This window comes from Aspergillus fischeri, genomic scaffold (genome assembly GCF_000149645.3).
Source record: "Aspergillus fischeri NRRL 181 1099437636252 genomic scaffold, whole genome shotgun sequence".
Classification (NCBI taxonomy): Eukaryota; Fungi; Ascomycota; class Eurotiomycetes; order Eurotiales; family Aspergillaceae; genus Aspergillus; species Aspergillus fischeri.
In genome coordinates, this window is record NW_001509768.1 from 712,121 (window position 1) to 729,579 (window position 17,459).

General features: G+C 52.4%; 6 protein-coding genes across 6 annotated transcripts, besides 3 other annotated features; 5 read left to right on the forward strand and 1 right to left on the reverse strand.

Annotated features, from left to right (window-relative positions):
- Positions 1–2,784: 2,784 nt before the first annotated feature.
- Positions 2,785–4,690, forward strand: NFIA_064170 (uncharacterized protein; the record flags this gene model as incomplete). The annotated part of the gene is made up of 2 exons (XM_001263149.1): positions 2,785–3,577; positions 3,636–4,690. 2 exons carry the CDS (start codon positions 2,785–2,787, stop codon positions 4,688–4,690), a joined length of 1,848 nt encoding a protein of 615 aa, XP_001263150.1.
- Positions 4,691–5,611: 921 nt separating this feature from the next.
- NFIA_064180 (Sds3 domain-containing protein) lies at positions 5,612–7,235 on the forward strand (the record flags this gene model as incomplete). Its single annotated transcript, XM_001263150.1, has 2 exons — positions 5,612–6,049; positions 6,153–7,235. 2 exons carry the CDS (start codon positions 5,612–5,614, stop codon positions 7,233–7,235), a joined length of 1,521 nt encoding a protein of 506 aa, XP_001263151.1.
- Positions 6,055–6,090: a microsatellite.
- Positions 6,055–6,103: a microsatellite.
- A 487-nt stretch (positions 7,236–7,722) lies between the features above and the next one.
- Positions 7,723–7,747: a microsatellite.
- Positions 7,748–8,101: 354 nt separating this feature from the next.
- NFIA_064190 (putative methyltransferase) lies at positions 8,102–9,004 on the forward strand (the record flags this gene model as incomplete). The annotated part of the gene is made up of 1 exon (XM_001263151.1): positions 8,102–9,004. The coding sequence occupies one exon, from the start codon at positions 8,102–8,104 to the stop codon at positions 9,002–9,004; it is 903 nt and encodes a 300-aa protein (XP_001263152.1).
- A 275-nt stretch (positions 9,005–9,279) lies between these two features.
- On the forward strand, positions 9,280–10,016 carry NFIA_064200 (HHE domain protein; the record flags this gene model as incomplete). Its single annotated transcript, XM_001263152.1, has 2 exons — positions 9,280–9,627; positions 9,699–10,016. 2 exons carry the CDS (start codon positions 9,280–9,282, stop codon positions 10,014–10,016), a joined length of 666 nt encoding a protein of 221 aa, XP_001263153.1.
- Positions 10,017–10,761: 745 nt separating this feature from the next.
- On the forward strand, positions 10,762–11,818 carry NFIA_064210 (porphobilinogen deaminase; the record flags this gene model as incomplete). The annotated part of the gene is made up of 2 exons (XM_001263153.1): positions 10,762–11,029; positions 11,091–11,818. The coding sequence occupies 2 exons, from the start codon at positions 10,762–10,764 to the stop codon at positions 11,816–11,818; spliced, it is 996 nt and encodes a 331-aa protein (XP_001263154.1).
- A 413-nt stretch (positions 11,819–12,231) lies between these two features.
- On the reverse strand, positions 12,232–14,649 carry NFIA_064220 (extracellular serine-threonine rich protein; the record flags this gene model as incomplete). Its single annotated transcript, XM_001263154.1, has 3 exons — positions 12,232–14,286; positions 14,346–14,531; positions 14,590–14,649. 3 exons carry the CDS (start codon positions 14,647–14,649, stop codon positions 12,232–12,234), a joined length of 2,301 nt encoding a protein of 766 aa, XP_001263155.1.
- Positions 14,650–17,459: the final 2,810 nt, after the last annotated feature.

Sequence of the window (17,459 nt, forward strand, 5' to 3'; positions counted from 1 at the left end):
CTTGGAAGATGGTGTGGTGTCTGCTATCGCCTGATAACAGCGTAGCGATAGTGCCTTAGTGACTGGGAAGAGCACCGGCAAAGGCTGTATGGTATGGAGTACGGCGTAACCTGATCCATAACCCGAGTACAGTAATGCCCAGCCGTGATGCCGCTAATGCATCTGCAAGATGCCCAAAGAGGGGATTTCCGTGCTGCGGACTGGTGCGCCCGGGAGGTGCAATATGATTACCTAGTACCAGCTTGAGGCCATTGACAGATACAGTATACACGCTATATAATATTCGACACAAGGTGAAGCTATTCCGTACAAGAAGTCAAGATAGATCTGTGCTGAAGAATGAAGAACAGGGTAGAAACAAGTCTAGGTGCTATCGTGGCCTGTCCGCCCGATCTAGGCTCGACAAGGCGACGGCAGGAGGAAAACTCCGGATCTGCGAGGGTCACTTGACATCACATTTTGACGGCATTTCCAGCAGAGTCGTATTTCCTCAAGAAAAGATACACAGCGCCTAGATAGATAAAGGCGAAAAAAGACTGAGTAGATACTTACAGCGGATCACCTCGGCAGCACGGAAAAAGGGTCTAGGCGTCACCCGCCCGGAAGCGGCACTGGAACTGAATGGCATCGCTGCTGGCAACTGGTAACCATCGATCAGCCGGCTGATACAACCATGGTTCTGAGGCGTCAAGGCCAATAACCGGCATGAAGAGGGGTGATATTTCCTTATGTTACCTATTCATTAACATATTATTATGCCAGATTGTGTGAAAAGTGGTAAATGTCAATCGAGTCCGGTTGATTAGGCTCTGTAAGGTACGGTACGTGGCTGCTGAGTTGTGCGAGGCAAATACTTGAATCGCAGTGGAAATACATATCCCGCCCCTTCATCCATTGATTATGGATGCTGCGGTCTTGTTAAGACATTAATTGAAAGTAGGTTCGGTAGTAGACAGGCCCGCAGCAGACCTCGCGAAGTCGTGTTGTGATCTACAGTCAAATTCCATGATGTCTACTGTATGGGCCACGTACTAAAGATTACAGTAGCAGAGAGTTTCCTACTTGAATCGAGATCCCATAAATGAGCCCATCAAGACTGTGCCGTTCTATGGTCGGAAAGTCCTTCGTCCCCTGGGAAGAGCTCTTCCAATGATGAAATCTGGGATCCTTTTCCGTAGAACATTGTGGTATTTCAAACCTGACCCCTGACCTCGTAGTACAGTACTGCATGGCCATCGATTCTGTGTTTGTTTGCTTGTTCGAGACGAGGTAGCGTGAGTTAGAGTATTTCGAGTCGAGATGCGAATGTATTCACATTGGGAGACTATTTAGGTTGATAAGGCGGTGCCGATGGTAGTTAGATCCAGATTCATGCTGACAACGACGAACAAAATAATAGTTAATGATTTTTATGCGACAGAGTGGATAGATACAATTATTTGATAGTTGATAATTTCCAACTCTGCCAACATTTCTGAATGCTGCTGGATCCTATCCCTGCTAAGGGAGTGGGGCTCGACTAGACTAATCTCTGGGAGGCAAAATGGTCCGTGTAAATGTAATTCATCTGATAGATATCCATAAATCCTTTCGATACATACATATCTAGCCTACAGAGCACTGTAAATCCGTAATGGGTCCGTACTCCCCGATCGGCAACTATGGAGGCCTAGACAGGTCGGGCGGCGTCTGGGCTATGGCCAAAGCTGGGGAGACTTGCTTTGTTTTCGCTGTCGATCTAGGATAGCTCGCTGACTTTTTATCGAGAGAATATGGCCACCTTGTTCGGTGTTGATTAAATGAATCAAGTTGAATTAAGTAGGTATGTCGTACAATAGAAATGTAATGATTCATAGTTGTTGTAATCCATATCAAAAAGCCCAGGTATGTGGGTTATGCACATTACTTGGATCCTATGCAGGCAGAATAATTATTATTACTTGAGCTCTTTTTTCTTTTTCCGAGGATTATTATTATTTTTTACCCACTGAGTTACTGACCAGGCCAGACTGGATTGTGACTGGGCCGAGCGGGCGTCCTCGTGTCATGGACTCCCCAATCAGGCCAAGGCTGCCCGGTCTAGAACGCTGGTAGAAAGTCGCAGCCCGAGGGCCTTTTTTGGCTCTCCCGCTGGCTGAACGACCGAATGTGTCTGGCCCTTCTGGGCTTGCGCCCACTCATTTTCAATTCCACGTCCCAGCGTCATTAAACTGAGGTACCTACCTTTACTTTCCCTCCCTTACCAGGGCTACCTACTTATCCATACCTATCTAGACTACCGACTGGATAACAGTAACCTAGCATTCTCTATTCTCTTCCATTTCTTCTCCCTCCTTCTATCCATTCTAATCTTGCATACCCAACAACTTTACTCCCATCCCACAGTCTGGCACCTTTCAACGACCACAATTTCCGCTCCCTGCTAATCTCACCCATTCTCCACTGTGCCGTTTCCTGAGGTACTCTCTGGGTGCTTACCTTTCGTCGTCGGATCTTCAACGTCCTTCTCGCACTCTTCCCATCCCTGTCACTTCTGTACGACCGCTACTCTTCCTTTCAACCTTTTCTCCCGCCGCAGAGACGCCTCTCGAACCTTCATTCAAGTCCTCCTGCCAACGCATCCACCAGCCTGCCGCCTCGTATAATTGCTTCTTGTCAGCGAGATACACCGATCGACTCAAATTCAATCGTCCCGTCAAACTGCCAGAGTGAACTCGTGCAGTCACTGACGGCGAGACGTCAGCTATCTTCCCTGTCAATTGGAGACCCAGGTCGATCGCCTGAATGAATCAGACGCAGTGTCATGGACTGGACTGGTCTACCACTGGGGTGCAAGACAACTCGGTCATGCGTTCGCCATCCTCTTCAACCTCACCTTCAAATGCTTCGTGGGAAGGCTGTTCTTCGCGTCAGATGCTCTTGAACTCGTTCGACAACCACGCAACTAGTCCACTCTCTCCCGTCCAACAATCCTCGACTTCTCGCCCGGGCGGAGGCTCCAGCCGACTGAAGCGGCGAGCTTCCCAGGGATCCCTCGTCACCAAACCCTCGACTGTGTCCCGGTTCTTGAACAGAGGCAACATATCGCTGAGCCTTCCTCCATTCGAGAAACTCGGCCTCTCTTCGAAACCCTCCAGCCGATTCGAGTCCCGCACACATTCCGTTGAACCCCGTCTTCGCCTCTCTACAACCTCTGCGTCGAACTCTCAAGCAACTCAAACATCCCTGTCTACTCCGGCTGCGTGGAGCACCTCGCCCAAGGACTTTCCTCAAAGCGACTACCCCGCGGCCCTTCCACCAACTCCTCCTGAGGACGACGAGCACGTATTGTGGAACACTCGATCTAATATGTTGTTGTTTGGTTCCCACCTGAATCGGGATCCGGGGCCGATGCCTATGGATGAAGGTCCGAATATCAATAACTCACCGGGTGGAGCCGCTCCGGTCGGTCTGGGAAGCCCGTCGGACGGACTGTCGAATGCCTCGCCTTCCAGTTCAGATGAAAGCCACAGCTACCCCGGAGGAGATATGGATTGCGATCATGATTCATGGTTGGAGAATGCCATCGAATCGACCGGTATGTTTCTTTTAATTAAATGAGTCCCCATTTTCCAAACTAAACGGTTGATCCTTAGTATCATCGCTGCCCGGTTCGAATGCCCGCGGAGAACCCGTCAAGCTCGTCTCTCAAACGCTTCCCTACCCATACTCAGCAGAAAACTCTACGCCGCATCGCACTCACGAGGGAGTCTTCTCATCCCTCGTCCAAGTAATCCAAAACCGCCTCCGTCAAGGACAGTCGCCTTATATCAATGTCACACATGCGGTCCCTGAACAGTTCAGTCTCACAAACCTTCCTACTTCACCCCCGGGGTCGCCGCGCTGTATGCTTCCCAACAACGACTACTTCAACTCCACCGTCTTTTCTAGCGCAGCCGTGGTCTCCGCATACCACGACTTTCGAGGCCCCATTCAGATGAAAGCTCCGCAACACTTTCCAATGCCAATTGTTCCGCCTCAGTCGGTACACATCTCGGTCCTGGAGCGCTACATCCCACCTTCGTCGGCCCAGGAATACAATGATCTCTTCTCCCCCTCGCGGCCATCTTTCCTGGTAGATCGCCTGTCGGAACTTTCTCCGGATGGCGGTTCGCTGCTGTTCATTTACCCAACCAGAAGGGGTGGCTCGGCCTTCAAATCTCAGTATCTCGGACCGATCCTCGATCCTCTGCTTCGTCAGCTGGTCGTGGTCAACGAGCTCTCCGCCGATATTGGTCGATACTTGGGCAAGTTGTCTTCCGTCTCTCATATGGAGGATTTTGACACCCTCAAGAACAATCTTTCCTCGTTATGTCGTGCTTTGAGTTCTTCTTCCTCTCAATTCAGCATTGTTGATGCCCGAAAGGGCAGTGCCTACCTCGATCGCAACCTCTGGACTGAGTGGTACATCCACCAAGAGAAGGCTCGCATGAAAGAAGTGCTCAGCCTTTACTGGCAGAATGGTCGTCGCTTGCCGACACATAAAGCGACGTCTATTATCGCAAATCCCTATATCCGGGCTGCGGACAAGGAAGTGACCTCGGCCATGTTACTGGGCGAGATTATTGACGGCATCCGCAGACGGCCCTACGAGAGTGAGCCTCGAGATGGGATTGAACTCGGAGTGTTCGTCATCCGTCGCTCACACTAGCTGCGACGTGCGTCTCACAGGTCTCCGGACAACGATTTCATTGCTTCTGCTTTCGTCTATTTGCTTTACCACTGAGTTAGAAAATTGAGCCTAGGTGATTATGGCGGCGTCTACGGTGTTTGGGCTACGGTATGGGATTTTGCATGAAGAAATGTCTGGGAACATATACCGTGCATTGCTTGGATGGATGGATAACAACAATACCCGGGTGCTATACTTTGCCTTTTTTTCCTTTTTTGAAAACAGAGAGATGACTCTTGGGCATGGGTTGGATGGCTTCGGCCATGCAACTTTGCTCCATGTCCAGAACACTAGAAGATGGCTTACAAATGTGTGACTAGCTTCATCATGTACGATTGCTGAGCAATTATACAAAATATACCAATAGACTTTAGGATTGATCAGTTGATCATGAGCATATATCTGTAAGGGAAGTAGTTCGTAGCACTGCTTGGGATAGATGCTTCGTCAAACACGATCTGACCGACTAAGACAAGATATGTGCATTATCTCAAGTCTCTTGTATGATCAGGGCAATCTGTATTGTATGGAATATAGAGGAAATATCATCCCTATTGGTGCGAAACACTTTGTTTGATGAATGAGTTGAATGAGGCAACTGGGCGGTCAAAAATGTCCCGGGGCTATTCCAGTTCGGGAGCGCCGCCGGATTCCCGCTTTCTTCTCCATCACCAGCTGCTGGTTCTCCTCCCCGAACGCAGCATTGCTCTGCCACGAAAGCTGGTTTCTGCTCGTCGTTCATGCAAGCTTTCTTGCATTCTCTAGTAATTCAAACAGAACCCTTTATGTTGTTATCAAACATCAGGATCTGATTTACCCGCAACTCAACCTTTCAGCACCCGCCTCTCACCCCGTCAATATCTTCACACTGCCCTGGTGTCCTATAAAACACAATCAGCCATGGCTTACTCTCCGGCACCGGTATCGCCAGCTACCGGCGCAGCTGGACAAACACTGAGCGGCAGCCTTCATCCTAGAGGCCGATCCCCAAGCCCCGCGACCAACGCGCCCCTCTCGAAACGGGACAAGCGTCGCGGAGCACTACAAGAGCGGCTGCACGATCTCACGGCGACCTTCAGCCATAATCGAGACGCGCAATTCCGCCAGCAGCTGCATACATTGCAGTGCGATATGACATTGATCAACAATGCGGATCCGTACTCGCCGGGTCCGCTGCCCGACTCGGCGGAGGAAATCGCTGCTTTGGTTGAGAAGACGATTGGTGGGGGAGCTTTTGCGAAGGAGATGGCTAGTTTGTCTGGCATGTGGTATTCGAGGTTTGTCCAGGAGGTGAATCAGGTTAAGGAGGAGAGGGATGCCGACTTGGCGGCGCTTGTGGTGAGTTTTTTTTTTTTTTTTTTTTTTTTTTTTTTTTTTTTTCCCTTTCTTCTTCTGCATACTTTTGTTACTGTCTAGAATGCTTGGAAGCTAACGTGTGCAGCACCGTCATAATAACAATCTAGAAAGGTTCCAACGGGAATACGCCTTCCGGGTGCACTTCGCCGGTGAAGAATACAACAACCTCTCCTCGACCCTGCGAGAACGGCTTGTACAGACAATTTCAGGGAAGAAGGCCCGGTTGATGCGGGAAAAGGAGCAGCTCGATATTGCTGATACCAATGCTCTCCTTCTTCATCCCAATCAATTCAGCATTACCAATCCTGCCAGTCCTGGTGGTGTTCACGGCAATCGCAAAACCCGGCATACCCGCCACCGGGTCGACCTGGACGAACTGGGCAACGGGATTGTGTCAGAGTTCAATAAAAGGAAGAGGAAAGCGCCTGAGGAGGATACTGGCTCGCCGGTGCGCGATCTGAACCCGGCCGAGCGGGCCAAGTCCCAGGTGGCGGAGAAGCAGCACGCGCCGACATACTCTATCCATACTCTGTTCACAGAAAAGGAACTCAGCGCACATGCCAATCAAGCCCATGTCGCCACGGTGCATTTCTTCTCGACATCCAAACGGGCTGATCAGCCTTCGGGCACTACGACGAACGGGAATAACACTGATGTCGAAGAGTCAGGCACGGGTGACGGTACCGGGCAGGAAGATAATGGTACACCGGCCGCCGACATGATGCGCACCGCCAGCCAGAATTACCATGCGACACGCTCCACACGGACCCACGGCAATCATGCGCTCAACGCGCTAGCCGAGCTGTCAGACAAGCCCGCGGTCCGCCCGAACCTGCCATATAATGTTCTCGCCAATTACCACGCTAGACCGAACAGTAATGCGCCACCACTGCCGTCTCTGATGAACGAAGAGGTAGAAGACGATTGTGCTCGGTTAGACCGCTTGCACAACAAGTCTGCTGGTTGGGTTGACCGTAACCTGATCGAACTGCTTGTGGAGCGGGTCCCGGCCGAGGTGGATGGGACGCCTCAGAACCCGCACCGGTTTAGTCTGTTGCACCCCGACTTTCCCACCGATATGGGGGTGCATCTCTACCCGCTCAAGACTAATGGCAGAGATGTGGAGCTCCAGAGCTACGAGCGCACCAAGAAGGCCAGAGCGAGCTAGCAGTAATGCTTTCTCGCTCATCTACTTCTTTCTGGCGTTGTCTATGGTCTTGGATTGGGGTTCAGGGTCTATGGGGCATGGAAATACCATGTCGGCGTTCTGGCTTGCTTGTTGGTGTTATTGGTGGTCAACAACTTCATTTTGTTGTTGAGCACGCGCCTGTGCGAGGTGACCATGGTAGCATTCGCACTTCGTGATTGATCTATGTCTTCAATGCTCACTTTCGTGTGATTGGCGTGTCGAATATAGATTCTACACTTGCGCGATGATTCTATTTGCTGAACTTACAGACTCGTACATTTGTTCTAATTTGACAGTTCTCTCACGGATATAGTCAAGTCATTGATGCACTTCCGCGCCTTCACTTCTCCAATGGGCCTGTCGCGAAAGGATCAGGTCCAGCGTATTGGTATTGCCCTCCATAGGTAGATACCTTAATATTGATGATTAGGTGTCTAAAGGAACAAGTGCTTCATGCTGGCCGACGCAGCCAATCAGCCAATCAGCCAATCATGTTATTCGAAATGATGCGGATTACCAATCCGTTGTGACGTCATTTCTTGGCATTTCTCTTACTTCTGATTGGTCTATATAAAGTCAGAGCTGGCAAAGCCGATGCTTCTGGTTGTTGTGATTGGTTGCTTCTAAGCACGTCATGTCTGGGGATGATTGGAAATCGAAGGAATACACTTACAAAGGCGACACATGACGGACACTTTTGGAGTCATTGTGGATGATTACAAATGGCCAGGATGATATAGCAGTCTGCATGGTATATAAGGGTAGGATGTGTTGCTGAACAACAACATCATCTCAGTCTATAGCTCTATAGACCGACCTTATACACACGTTCTTCAAACTACAGAATGTCGACCACTACCACAAGTACTACTACCACCACCAGCGTCGACCCCGTCCCCCGAGGCCCCGTCGACGTAGAATTAACCTTCTACGAACCCCCAGCCGACGGATCTACGCCTTACAACTACGTGGAATCTCCACCCGCCGGCGTCCCACCCCGCAACTACGGCGAGAAAGTACACAAAGTATCGCTAACCGACATCCGCGGCCACGAAGCAGACTACACCCTCGACACACACGCCTTCCAAGTCCTCCAACACATCCCCACAGCAACCACCTACTCCACCTTCGACTCCGACGCCGAAGTCCAACGCCTCTACTACCCCGAAGTGGAGCAGCTGCTGAAGCAGCACATCCCCGGCGCCCAGCGCATCCTCCTCTTCGACCACACCATCCGGAAACAAGATCCCAACGCCCCCCGCCAACCAGTCAACAGGGCACACGTCGACCAAACCCGCAAAGCGGCGCAGGACCGCGTCCGCCTGCACGTCACCGATCCAGACGAGGCAGAGCGCATCATCAGCCAGGGCGTGCGCTACCGCATCGTCAATGTCTGGCGGCCGTTGAACGGCCGCGTGGAGTCCTCGCCGCTGGCGTTTGCGGCGGCCCCGTCCGTCGATAACGAGAACGATCTGGTGGCTGTGGAGCACCGCTACCCGCATCGGACGGGCGAGACCATGGCCGTCAAGTATAATCCGAACCAGCGGTGGATGTACCTCTCCGGGATGGAGAATGAGGAGAGGCTGTTGTTGAAGTGCTCGGATAGTCTTGCGGCCGCGGCAGCGGAAGCAGGACAGGGAGGAGGAATTGGGGAGCGGGTGCCGCATTCTGCGTTTTCGGATCCGAGGACCAGGGAGGGCGCGAAGCCGAGGGAGAGTATTGAGGTGAGGGCTTTGGTGATTGGTTGAGCGAGCGTAGCTAGCTCATTCAGCGGCTCGTGAAGGTTGATCTTGGGAAGACAGTGTAGATGATGATGTTGCATAGCTGTACAGGTGTTTTGTTTACTGAGTATGATTAATAGAATGAATGGTGTCGTCCCTGTGATGAATTGATGACGGTTCCAAAAGACATTCAACCACGGTTTCTACGATGATGGCTTGTCTACACTGCAAGAGTATTCCTCCGATCAACACCACATCAAATCCTCCCTCTCACTCCCCTCCATTGATCTAATGCTCCAAATATGGCTGCAACACACGGACGAAAATCCACAGCGGACAGCAACGTCTCCGAGCCTCACGTCCTCCGCGGCAATATAAGCCACCAAGTCCAAGCCTTCACCGACTGGTCGCAGGCCCGCCGATTCCGCATCCTCGACACAATCAAGCACGACCACAGAGAGATCAAGTCCTTCTACGAGCTGATCGTCAGCTCGACCGACCCCGAGGAACAAACCAAATACCAGAACCAGTTCACCTGGGAACTGGCGCGGCATGCCGTCGGCGAGGAGCTAGTCGTTTATCCCGCGCTGGAGAAATACCTCGACGACGGGAAGGAGTTGGCGAGGAAGGATAGAGCCGAGCATCAGACTGTTAGATCCCTTTTTCCCTTTCCTTTGTATGTAGTGTGAGTGAGTGCGTCCGGCTGACAGCCTAGCCACAGGTAAAAGAAAAGCTCAAGGCCTTCCAGGACATGAAATCCACGGACCCGCGCTTCATCCCCACGCTGCAATCCCTCTGGGATGATCTCCAGGAGCATATCCATCACGAAGAGACGGAGGATATCCAACTGCTGGAGGACGCGCTCTCGGAACAGGAAAGCCTCGGGCTGTCGCAGTCGCTGAATAGGACGAAGCTATTTGTGCCTTCGCATGCGCATCCGGGGGCGCCGTCGACGCCGCCGTTTGAGACTGCTGTTGGGTTGCTTACGGCGCCGATAGATCGGTTGTCGGATCTGTTTCGGAAGTGGCCAGCTATGTAGAGCTCTGAACTTGGAATTGGTCTTGACGGTTCGCTGGCGTTAGACTGGAATAGCGCAGAATCAATGATGCTGCTGGCCTATAGCAAGTGGTGTCTTTGTCCCGGCAGGAGATTGGTAGGAGCTATGTAGTATGAACTGTTCTCTTGCTGCAGGGCTGACGACCAAATCCCATGCAGTCCGTTCGTCCGCTTCGTCGTTGTGTAGTAGCTTTGAGAACTTCAATCCCTGTTACACCTGCAATGGGATATTTAGTCGTTCTGTGGATAAATCCACTTCGACCTTTCAGTCCGTGCATATGAAAAGAATGGACGCTCAATGCCTTGAACTCGTCTTCGGATTGTTATGAATCGCATGTGCACAAGCATCGGTGCCGCATGTCTCTATGCCACGAATAGCCAGTCCACCCCAATTCATGATGAGTCCTTCAAAGATGAACATGCGTCAGCAATGGAGAATAGTTAACCCTCATTGTTCTAGCTAAACTTGAGATGGTAATTTTCGTATGCAAATTACTGGACATACCCTACCTACGCTAATTATCGGGTACATACGACCGCTGGATCGAGCGCTAAATCATCGCTTCCATACTAAGCGTTTCAGTAGTTTAGCGTCGGGTGTGGTCCGTTTTTCGATCTGTCTTTTGTTGTTGGAGGTATGTCGTCGGATAATAAATACATCCCCATTTTCTGTGGTCTTGGTAGAACCCCTCCTTTCTCACTTTCCACCCCCCTCATCATCCGATAATATGGTGGAAACATCTCCAACGCCCCAGCCGCCGCTACGGATCGGTACCCGACGATCCAACCTGGCCATGGCCCAGGCGGAAGGCATCCGGGACAGCCTACAAAAGATTGTCCCGGATCGATCCTACGAGATCGAAGCCCTCCGCACACTGGGCGATCGAGACCAGCTAACGGCGCTGTACAGCTTCGGCGCCAAGAGTCTCTGGACGACCGAGCTGGAAGAAAAGCTCACCTCCGGTGAATTGGATGTTATTGTGCATTGTCTGAAAGGTTAATACTCATTTCCCTCGTCCATTTTGATGAACTGCAGTGGCAGAGTTGACGCGACCAGATATGCCGACTAAGCTCCCCGACACTTGTGAGCTGGCAGCTATCCCGCCCCGCGATGATCCGCGGGACGCACTGATCGTCAAGGCCGGGTTGCCATACACGAGCTTGAAGAGCCTCCCCGAGGGCGCCGTAGTCGGGACTTCCTCCGTGCGGCGCTCAGCCCAGCTCCGCCGTCTGTATCCGCATCTCCGCTTCGCTAACCTCCGCGGCAATGTCGAGACTCGTCTCGCGAAGGTAGACGACCCTGACAGCGAGTACACGTGCATGGTCATGTCTGCCGCGGGTCTTGAGCGGGTAGGCCTCAAGCATCGCATCAGCCAGTACCTGGGCTCCAGGGACGGGGGCATCCTGCATGCTGTTGGGCAGGGCGCTCTGGGCTTGGAGATTCGCAAGGGAGACCGGAAAATGCAGGAATTGCTGGGCCAACTGGCTGATCAGAAATCCACTCTTGCTTGCCTTGCTGAGAGGTCTCTTATGAGGACCCTCGAGGGTGGTTGCAGTGTTCCTATTGGGGTTGAGACGGAGTGGATGCCTTCGGGGGACTTGAGGATGAATGCTATCGTTGTTAGTCTGGATGGCACCCGAAGCGTCGAGGATAGCATTACTTCGAGAGTCGAGGTGGTCGACGAAGCAGACGCGCTCGGAGAGGAACTTGCGGGAAGACTGGTCAAGGCCGGTGCAGGGAAGATTCTAAATGATATCAATGCGAACCGGCCTCCCAAGGACTGAGGTGGGCTACGTATTAATCACCTTGACTGATCCTGTTTCGCGCCTAGAAGAATCGGGTGTCCTGACTTTCTTACGGGTGTATAACCCGTCTGCGTATTGGGCGCGGGTAATGTAAACTACTGCTATCTGCAATCTTGTACATATAAGTAGGGCAACAATGTTCACCACTTTGAATAGAAGAACCTACGGAGTAAAGGGAATCAAGACACATTCAGGTACATGGGCAAGTGTATTCCTTAATACCTTCAAGCAGGCTGGAAGGGCTCTTGACGATCTATCTAGTATTATCCAGGAAAGGAATAACGCAAGAGACTGAAATACAGTATTATTTAGAGTGATTATCTGATGTAAAAAGAACGAAGGTAGCAGACAGTTACACGTTGAGACGGAATAAGCACATTTTCGCAGCCAGATTAGTAAAGAGCGCCAAAGAGGGCCGCGACAGCGACAGCCCAGACCATGCTCGAGACAGAGCCCGAGGAGGCATCGTTGGACAGGATGGGACCGGCGGTCGGAGAGGCAGTAGCCGACGCGGTGCCTGGGTGGGTCACCAGTGTCGAGGAGGACAGCCAGGGGTTGGGAATCCGGCTTGTGGTGCCTGCGGAGGTCGGGGCCGGGCCGGGGATCAGACCGATGGTAGTGGTCGAGCCGGCGGTGGCAGTTGAGAAAGCGACCTGGGGCACCGTCACGGTGTAAGAGGAGTAAGTGATGGTGGTGCAGGGGGCGGAGGGGGCCTCGGGAGCGGGCGTGACGGCCGCACCACCGGTCGGCGTGGCAGTGGCAGTGGCAGCACCAGTAGGAGCGGTGACTGCGTCCACGCCGGTGGGGGTGACGGTGGGGACCAGGGTGATGGTGGTCGGGATGGCGGTCACGATGCCGGGGTTCTGGGGCACGTAGGCAGCGCAGATACCGGTGAAGTAGGACAGAGCGGCCTGGACCTCCGCCTGCGAGGCTCCCCAGGACTGCACACAGGCGATGACCTTGTCAGTGAACTCGGAGGACGGGCAGAAGCAGCTGGCGTCACTGTTGGAGTCGCACTTGGGAAGCAGGCTGAGCCAGGTGTTGATACACTTGGGCACAACGTTGGGGCAGGGGGCCGAGGGGACAGACGAGGGAGTGGTGGTCACGGAGGGCACGTCGCTGGTCTCGCTGGCGGTGACCGGGGACTGGCCCGAGGGAAGGGTAGTGCTTCCCGCAGTGCAGCGAGTGCAGACGGTGGCGGTTGAGGTCAGAGTGACGGTCGAGACAGTGCTGTAGGTGGAGGTCGTGACGGTGCCGCTGGTCGAGATGGTTTCAGTCACAGGGCAGGTTGTCACAGTCTCGTATGTCACCACGGTAGTGGCCAAGTCCTCAGGGGCAGGGCCAGTGGTCACAGGGGCGACAGACGAGGGGGCGGGAGTGGTGCTGGCCTCGCAAGCAGTGCAGATGGTCGAAGTGGAAGTCAGAGTGACGGTAGAGACAGTGCTGTAGGTAGACGTGGTGACGGTGCCACTGGTCGAGATGGTTTCAGTCACAGGGCAGGTGGTCACGGTCTCGTAGGTTACAACAGTCGTGGTGACATCCCCAGTGATGCCAGGGGCAGTGCTGGAAGGAGCAGGAGTCGCAGGTGAAGTGATGGCCGGGGTCGAGGAGCTGGACTCGACGGGAGAGCTGCCAGTGGGGGTGCTTTCAGGGGAGGTCTCAGAGGGGGCAGTCTCGGAAGGAGTCTCGGAGTCGGTCTCGGATGGAGCAGTCTCAGTAGCAGTCTCGGAAGGAGTGACGTCGGGGGTTGGGCTTCCAGAGCTCGAACCCGCATCAACAGAAGAAGGCAGAGAGACAGAGGCAGTCTCGGTGGCAGTAACGGGGCACACAGTGGTCGAAACTGCAATGGTCGAGGTAATGACACTGATTGAGTTGGCAGGGCAGTCGGTCACCGTAGGAGCGCAGCTGGTGATGGTGATCTCACTAGTAGTGTACACGGTCGAGGTGGTCCACTGGACAGGAGTGGTGACAGGGGCGGGCGTCGTGATGCCTGCAGAAGACGACGTGGGGACCACATCAGACGAGGAAGGAACAGGAGTGGGAATGACAGGAGTGGACGACTCGGAGCCAACAGGAGTGGAGGACGATTCGGGGCTGACACCAGTCTCGGTTGGCACACCAGCGGTGGGAGTCGAGGTGGTCTTGCCAGGAGAGCAGTCAAAGTCAATGCTGTGGACACCGATGTCACAGTCATCATCCTCCGATCCCTCGGGGGGCTCGAAGCTCACGGAGACGGCACCGCCGCACTGGTCGTTGCTGACCTGGGTGCCCTCGGGCGAGCAAGAAGCAACGTTACGGCAAGTGGAACCATCGGGCATGCCATAGACGATGTGCACGTCGGTCTCCTTGGAGGTGGAGAGATGCAGCTTGCTAATGGAGAACCCCTTTTTCTCTTGGCCGCAGGAGAACTTGGGGGCAGAGGAGAGCTTCCCCTCAATGGATTTGCCCTGTGCGCCATTAGCATGTTGCTTTTGTGATGTGGAAGGAGAAGATTGAGCCGACTTACGCCGCCGAAGGTACGTTTTCCCCAACCGGTGCCGTCACTGCACTTAAAACCAGAGAAATCGAAGCCTCCATACGAGGAGAAGGATCCGGCAGTAAGGTCAGACCAGTCCCAACCACCTTTCTGATGATCAGTGCACTCGTTGTCTGTGTTCTCGGGATTGGAGTAGCACTTGTCCGTGACCCACCACTGGAGAAAGTCAGAAAGGTATACAAGCAAGAGACTCCAGGGACTCAAGGACACTCACCGAGCCAGTGGCCTGGGCCACGGCGAAAAGAGAAACGAGAGTGACCGAAACGGCCTTCATGTTGAGTTTGTATTTGTGTTAGAGAGACAGACAGTATAGATGAAGACAGGAAGAAAGAGTTGAGGTCGAAGTTGCGTTGAACTGAAAGAAGACCCAGAAGAATAGTACTACTATTATTGATATCGTACACCAGCGACAACAATAATTCGAGGGCAGAGTCTATGAATAGAAGAATGGCAATGACCCCGAAGGCACAAAGAGTGAATCCGACGGGTGAATGGGCGTCTGTGGGATCACAGTCCACCAAAGAGTAACGACAATGATAGAAAGAAAGCGAAGGTCGACTTGGTCACAGCCAAGGCAAAGTGATAGAATTAGGAAAACAGAAAACAAGACGCTTAGTTTTCTTGAACCGGAAGAGGGCATACAGCTCTTTTTAAAAGCTGGCCGCAGGGCCCTGGCAACATGAAACGAGCCACAGCATTGCAACATTGCATGCCATTGACCGGTTCTGGAGGTGCAAGTGAAACAACCACATGCCCCCTCATGATCCATCAATAGGGACAGAGAACAAAGGCCCTGGTGGTTCTGGGACAATGGACCAGTTCAAACGGGCCATTCACAGGACACCCGGCGGAGCATCTTGTGTCAAGCATTGAGCCCAAAAAAGCAAGTAAGACATTCTGAGAAACGCCTCTTTTCAACACATCCAGCAGCCGTTTGACAGGCGGTGCCTAGGTTAACTGGTGAAACCGTCAGACAAGAGCGCTGTTGCCAATGAGCGATCAGAGTGGAAACCCCTCAGGGGCCAATTGGCCGGCATGCACTAGAAATGCAAGCCGTCTGAAGTCGCGCGCTAGTGCAGGAACAGAGCAGAAAGCAGAAAGCGATCAGGGAAGCGCCGAAGAACCACCAATCATCTTAATCAGCGCTGTCCAGATCGAGGAGACTAGACCACTTCGTAGGAGTCATGTAAAACGAACTACTCGGATGGAGGTGAGCTCACATACCTCGACTGGACTAACTAATTAAAGCGAGAATGCCGGCGTCTGCGGGGCCGCTCAGTCTAGATCCGGGCTCAGTCCCTGACTCCCTGGAGGGTTTGATTCTTCCCTGCAGCGGTTTGCTTATTATGGTATGTAGTTATATGGCGGTTTATTTGTCACTGTCATGGTCATGCACAAGAGGAGGCACACCTCTGTGAAATTGCAAAAAATGCAGAGATGCGGTGGTAGGGGCTCAGCAGGCGCCCAGTCTGCAGATCCGGCATCGGGCTCGCGGTAAGCTTGTACAATGCCAAAGATGGAAATCATCATGATTATCATCACTATGATTACAAAACAAAAGGTTAAAAGTCACTCGGCTAATGCATGGATGGACGGTCGGAGGGGATTGAACTGGACAATGATGAGGTAGATAGTGGGGAAGTAGAAGAAGAAGGGAAAAGAAAGCCCGCAGCAATTCTCGACAAATCACCTGTTATGCCGTTGCCCATAGACACGTCAAATTACACAGCAACACAACACTCTACCAGTATCCTCAGGCTACAGCATGCAGATTCAATGGCAATCTGCAGCCTGCAACATATGCAGACAACCAAAAGAAGGATAGGAAGAAAAAGAAAGTCCAAATCACAATAAGCGAAGCAAAAGCAAGCCCCCAGCCAAGACCGCTGGCGTCTCGCCCTGAAACACTTCCAGTCTCATCCCCCCCCAATGGCGTTGTCGGCTACTATATTTATCAAAAATAGATTACTTGCTCTACCGACTGCAAGACCATCATCCAAACAAGCAACAGACAATCATCAAGAACAAGACCCTCCTCAGTCTGTTCTATTCTTCACCATAGCCGCCATCAGCTCGAACCCGCATGATCTTCACAACCAACGAATCATTCCGCATACCTCGATGAGTAGGCCAGGATCAGGGTCACTTCCTGCACGGGATCCTACAGATGGAGTGAACTCAAGGTCAAGAGCCTAAGTAGTAGCAATCGTATGGTATCAGTATGGACTATTTCCCGCTGTGGCGCAGACGAACCCTCATGTCGACTTCGACCACGAGTCCATGCTCACTACCCGTAGACTCGTAGACCGTAGTACGGTACTACAGCCTCGGAGGGTCGCATTTGGAAACATACAGCCAGCCACTTAATGTATGCAAGACGGACTTTTAGCTTGGTCAAGCCTAGCTGGTGCTAGTAGCTACTACCGTAGCTACCCTAGCAGTACTACTCTGCTAGTGCTACGGAGTACCTGACTCCATCCCCAGAGAGTCGCTCCATTCTCACGTCAAGTGTCAGTGCTCGGTCACTGACGGTGGGCCAGTTGACTCTATTTACAGCACGGACTACGGACTAGATATTTCTGGTACTGTACTCTGTAGATACTGACCAGGAGCATTTCTTTCTCGTTGTTCACTCGGTTACTCTGAGGACATCTCATGTTCGGGCCCGAAGACTCTTCCAGGCGTCGATGGTGTTCTTGGCAGTGTCGCACGATGCCTGCTCTCGGCACTCGGCAGAAACTGTCTTAGCTATTATCCATGCGACTGTTGCCTGACCTCTGAAAAGACAAGAAACTATTGAGTAAAAGCCTGCAGCCAGTCTCGGCAGGACAAGATTGTACGTAAATAATGAGTTACATGGTGCAATCAGACGCTTAAGAACTTTTGAATCTGTTTTTGAATTGTTGGTATATGACTCTCACATGACTGGTATAACATCGTGACATAGAATGAAAAAGATGAATAAACGAAAACATAATCCAGGATCCATGAGGTATTTGCTTAGCGCCATAAGAAGTAAAAGACCCAAAGTAGACAAATGGGTAGATCTCAGATCTACAATGCACGACGTGAACCAGACACCAC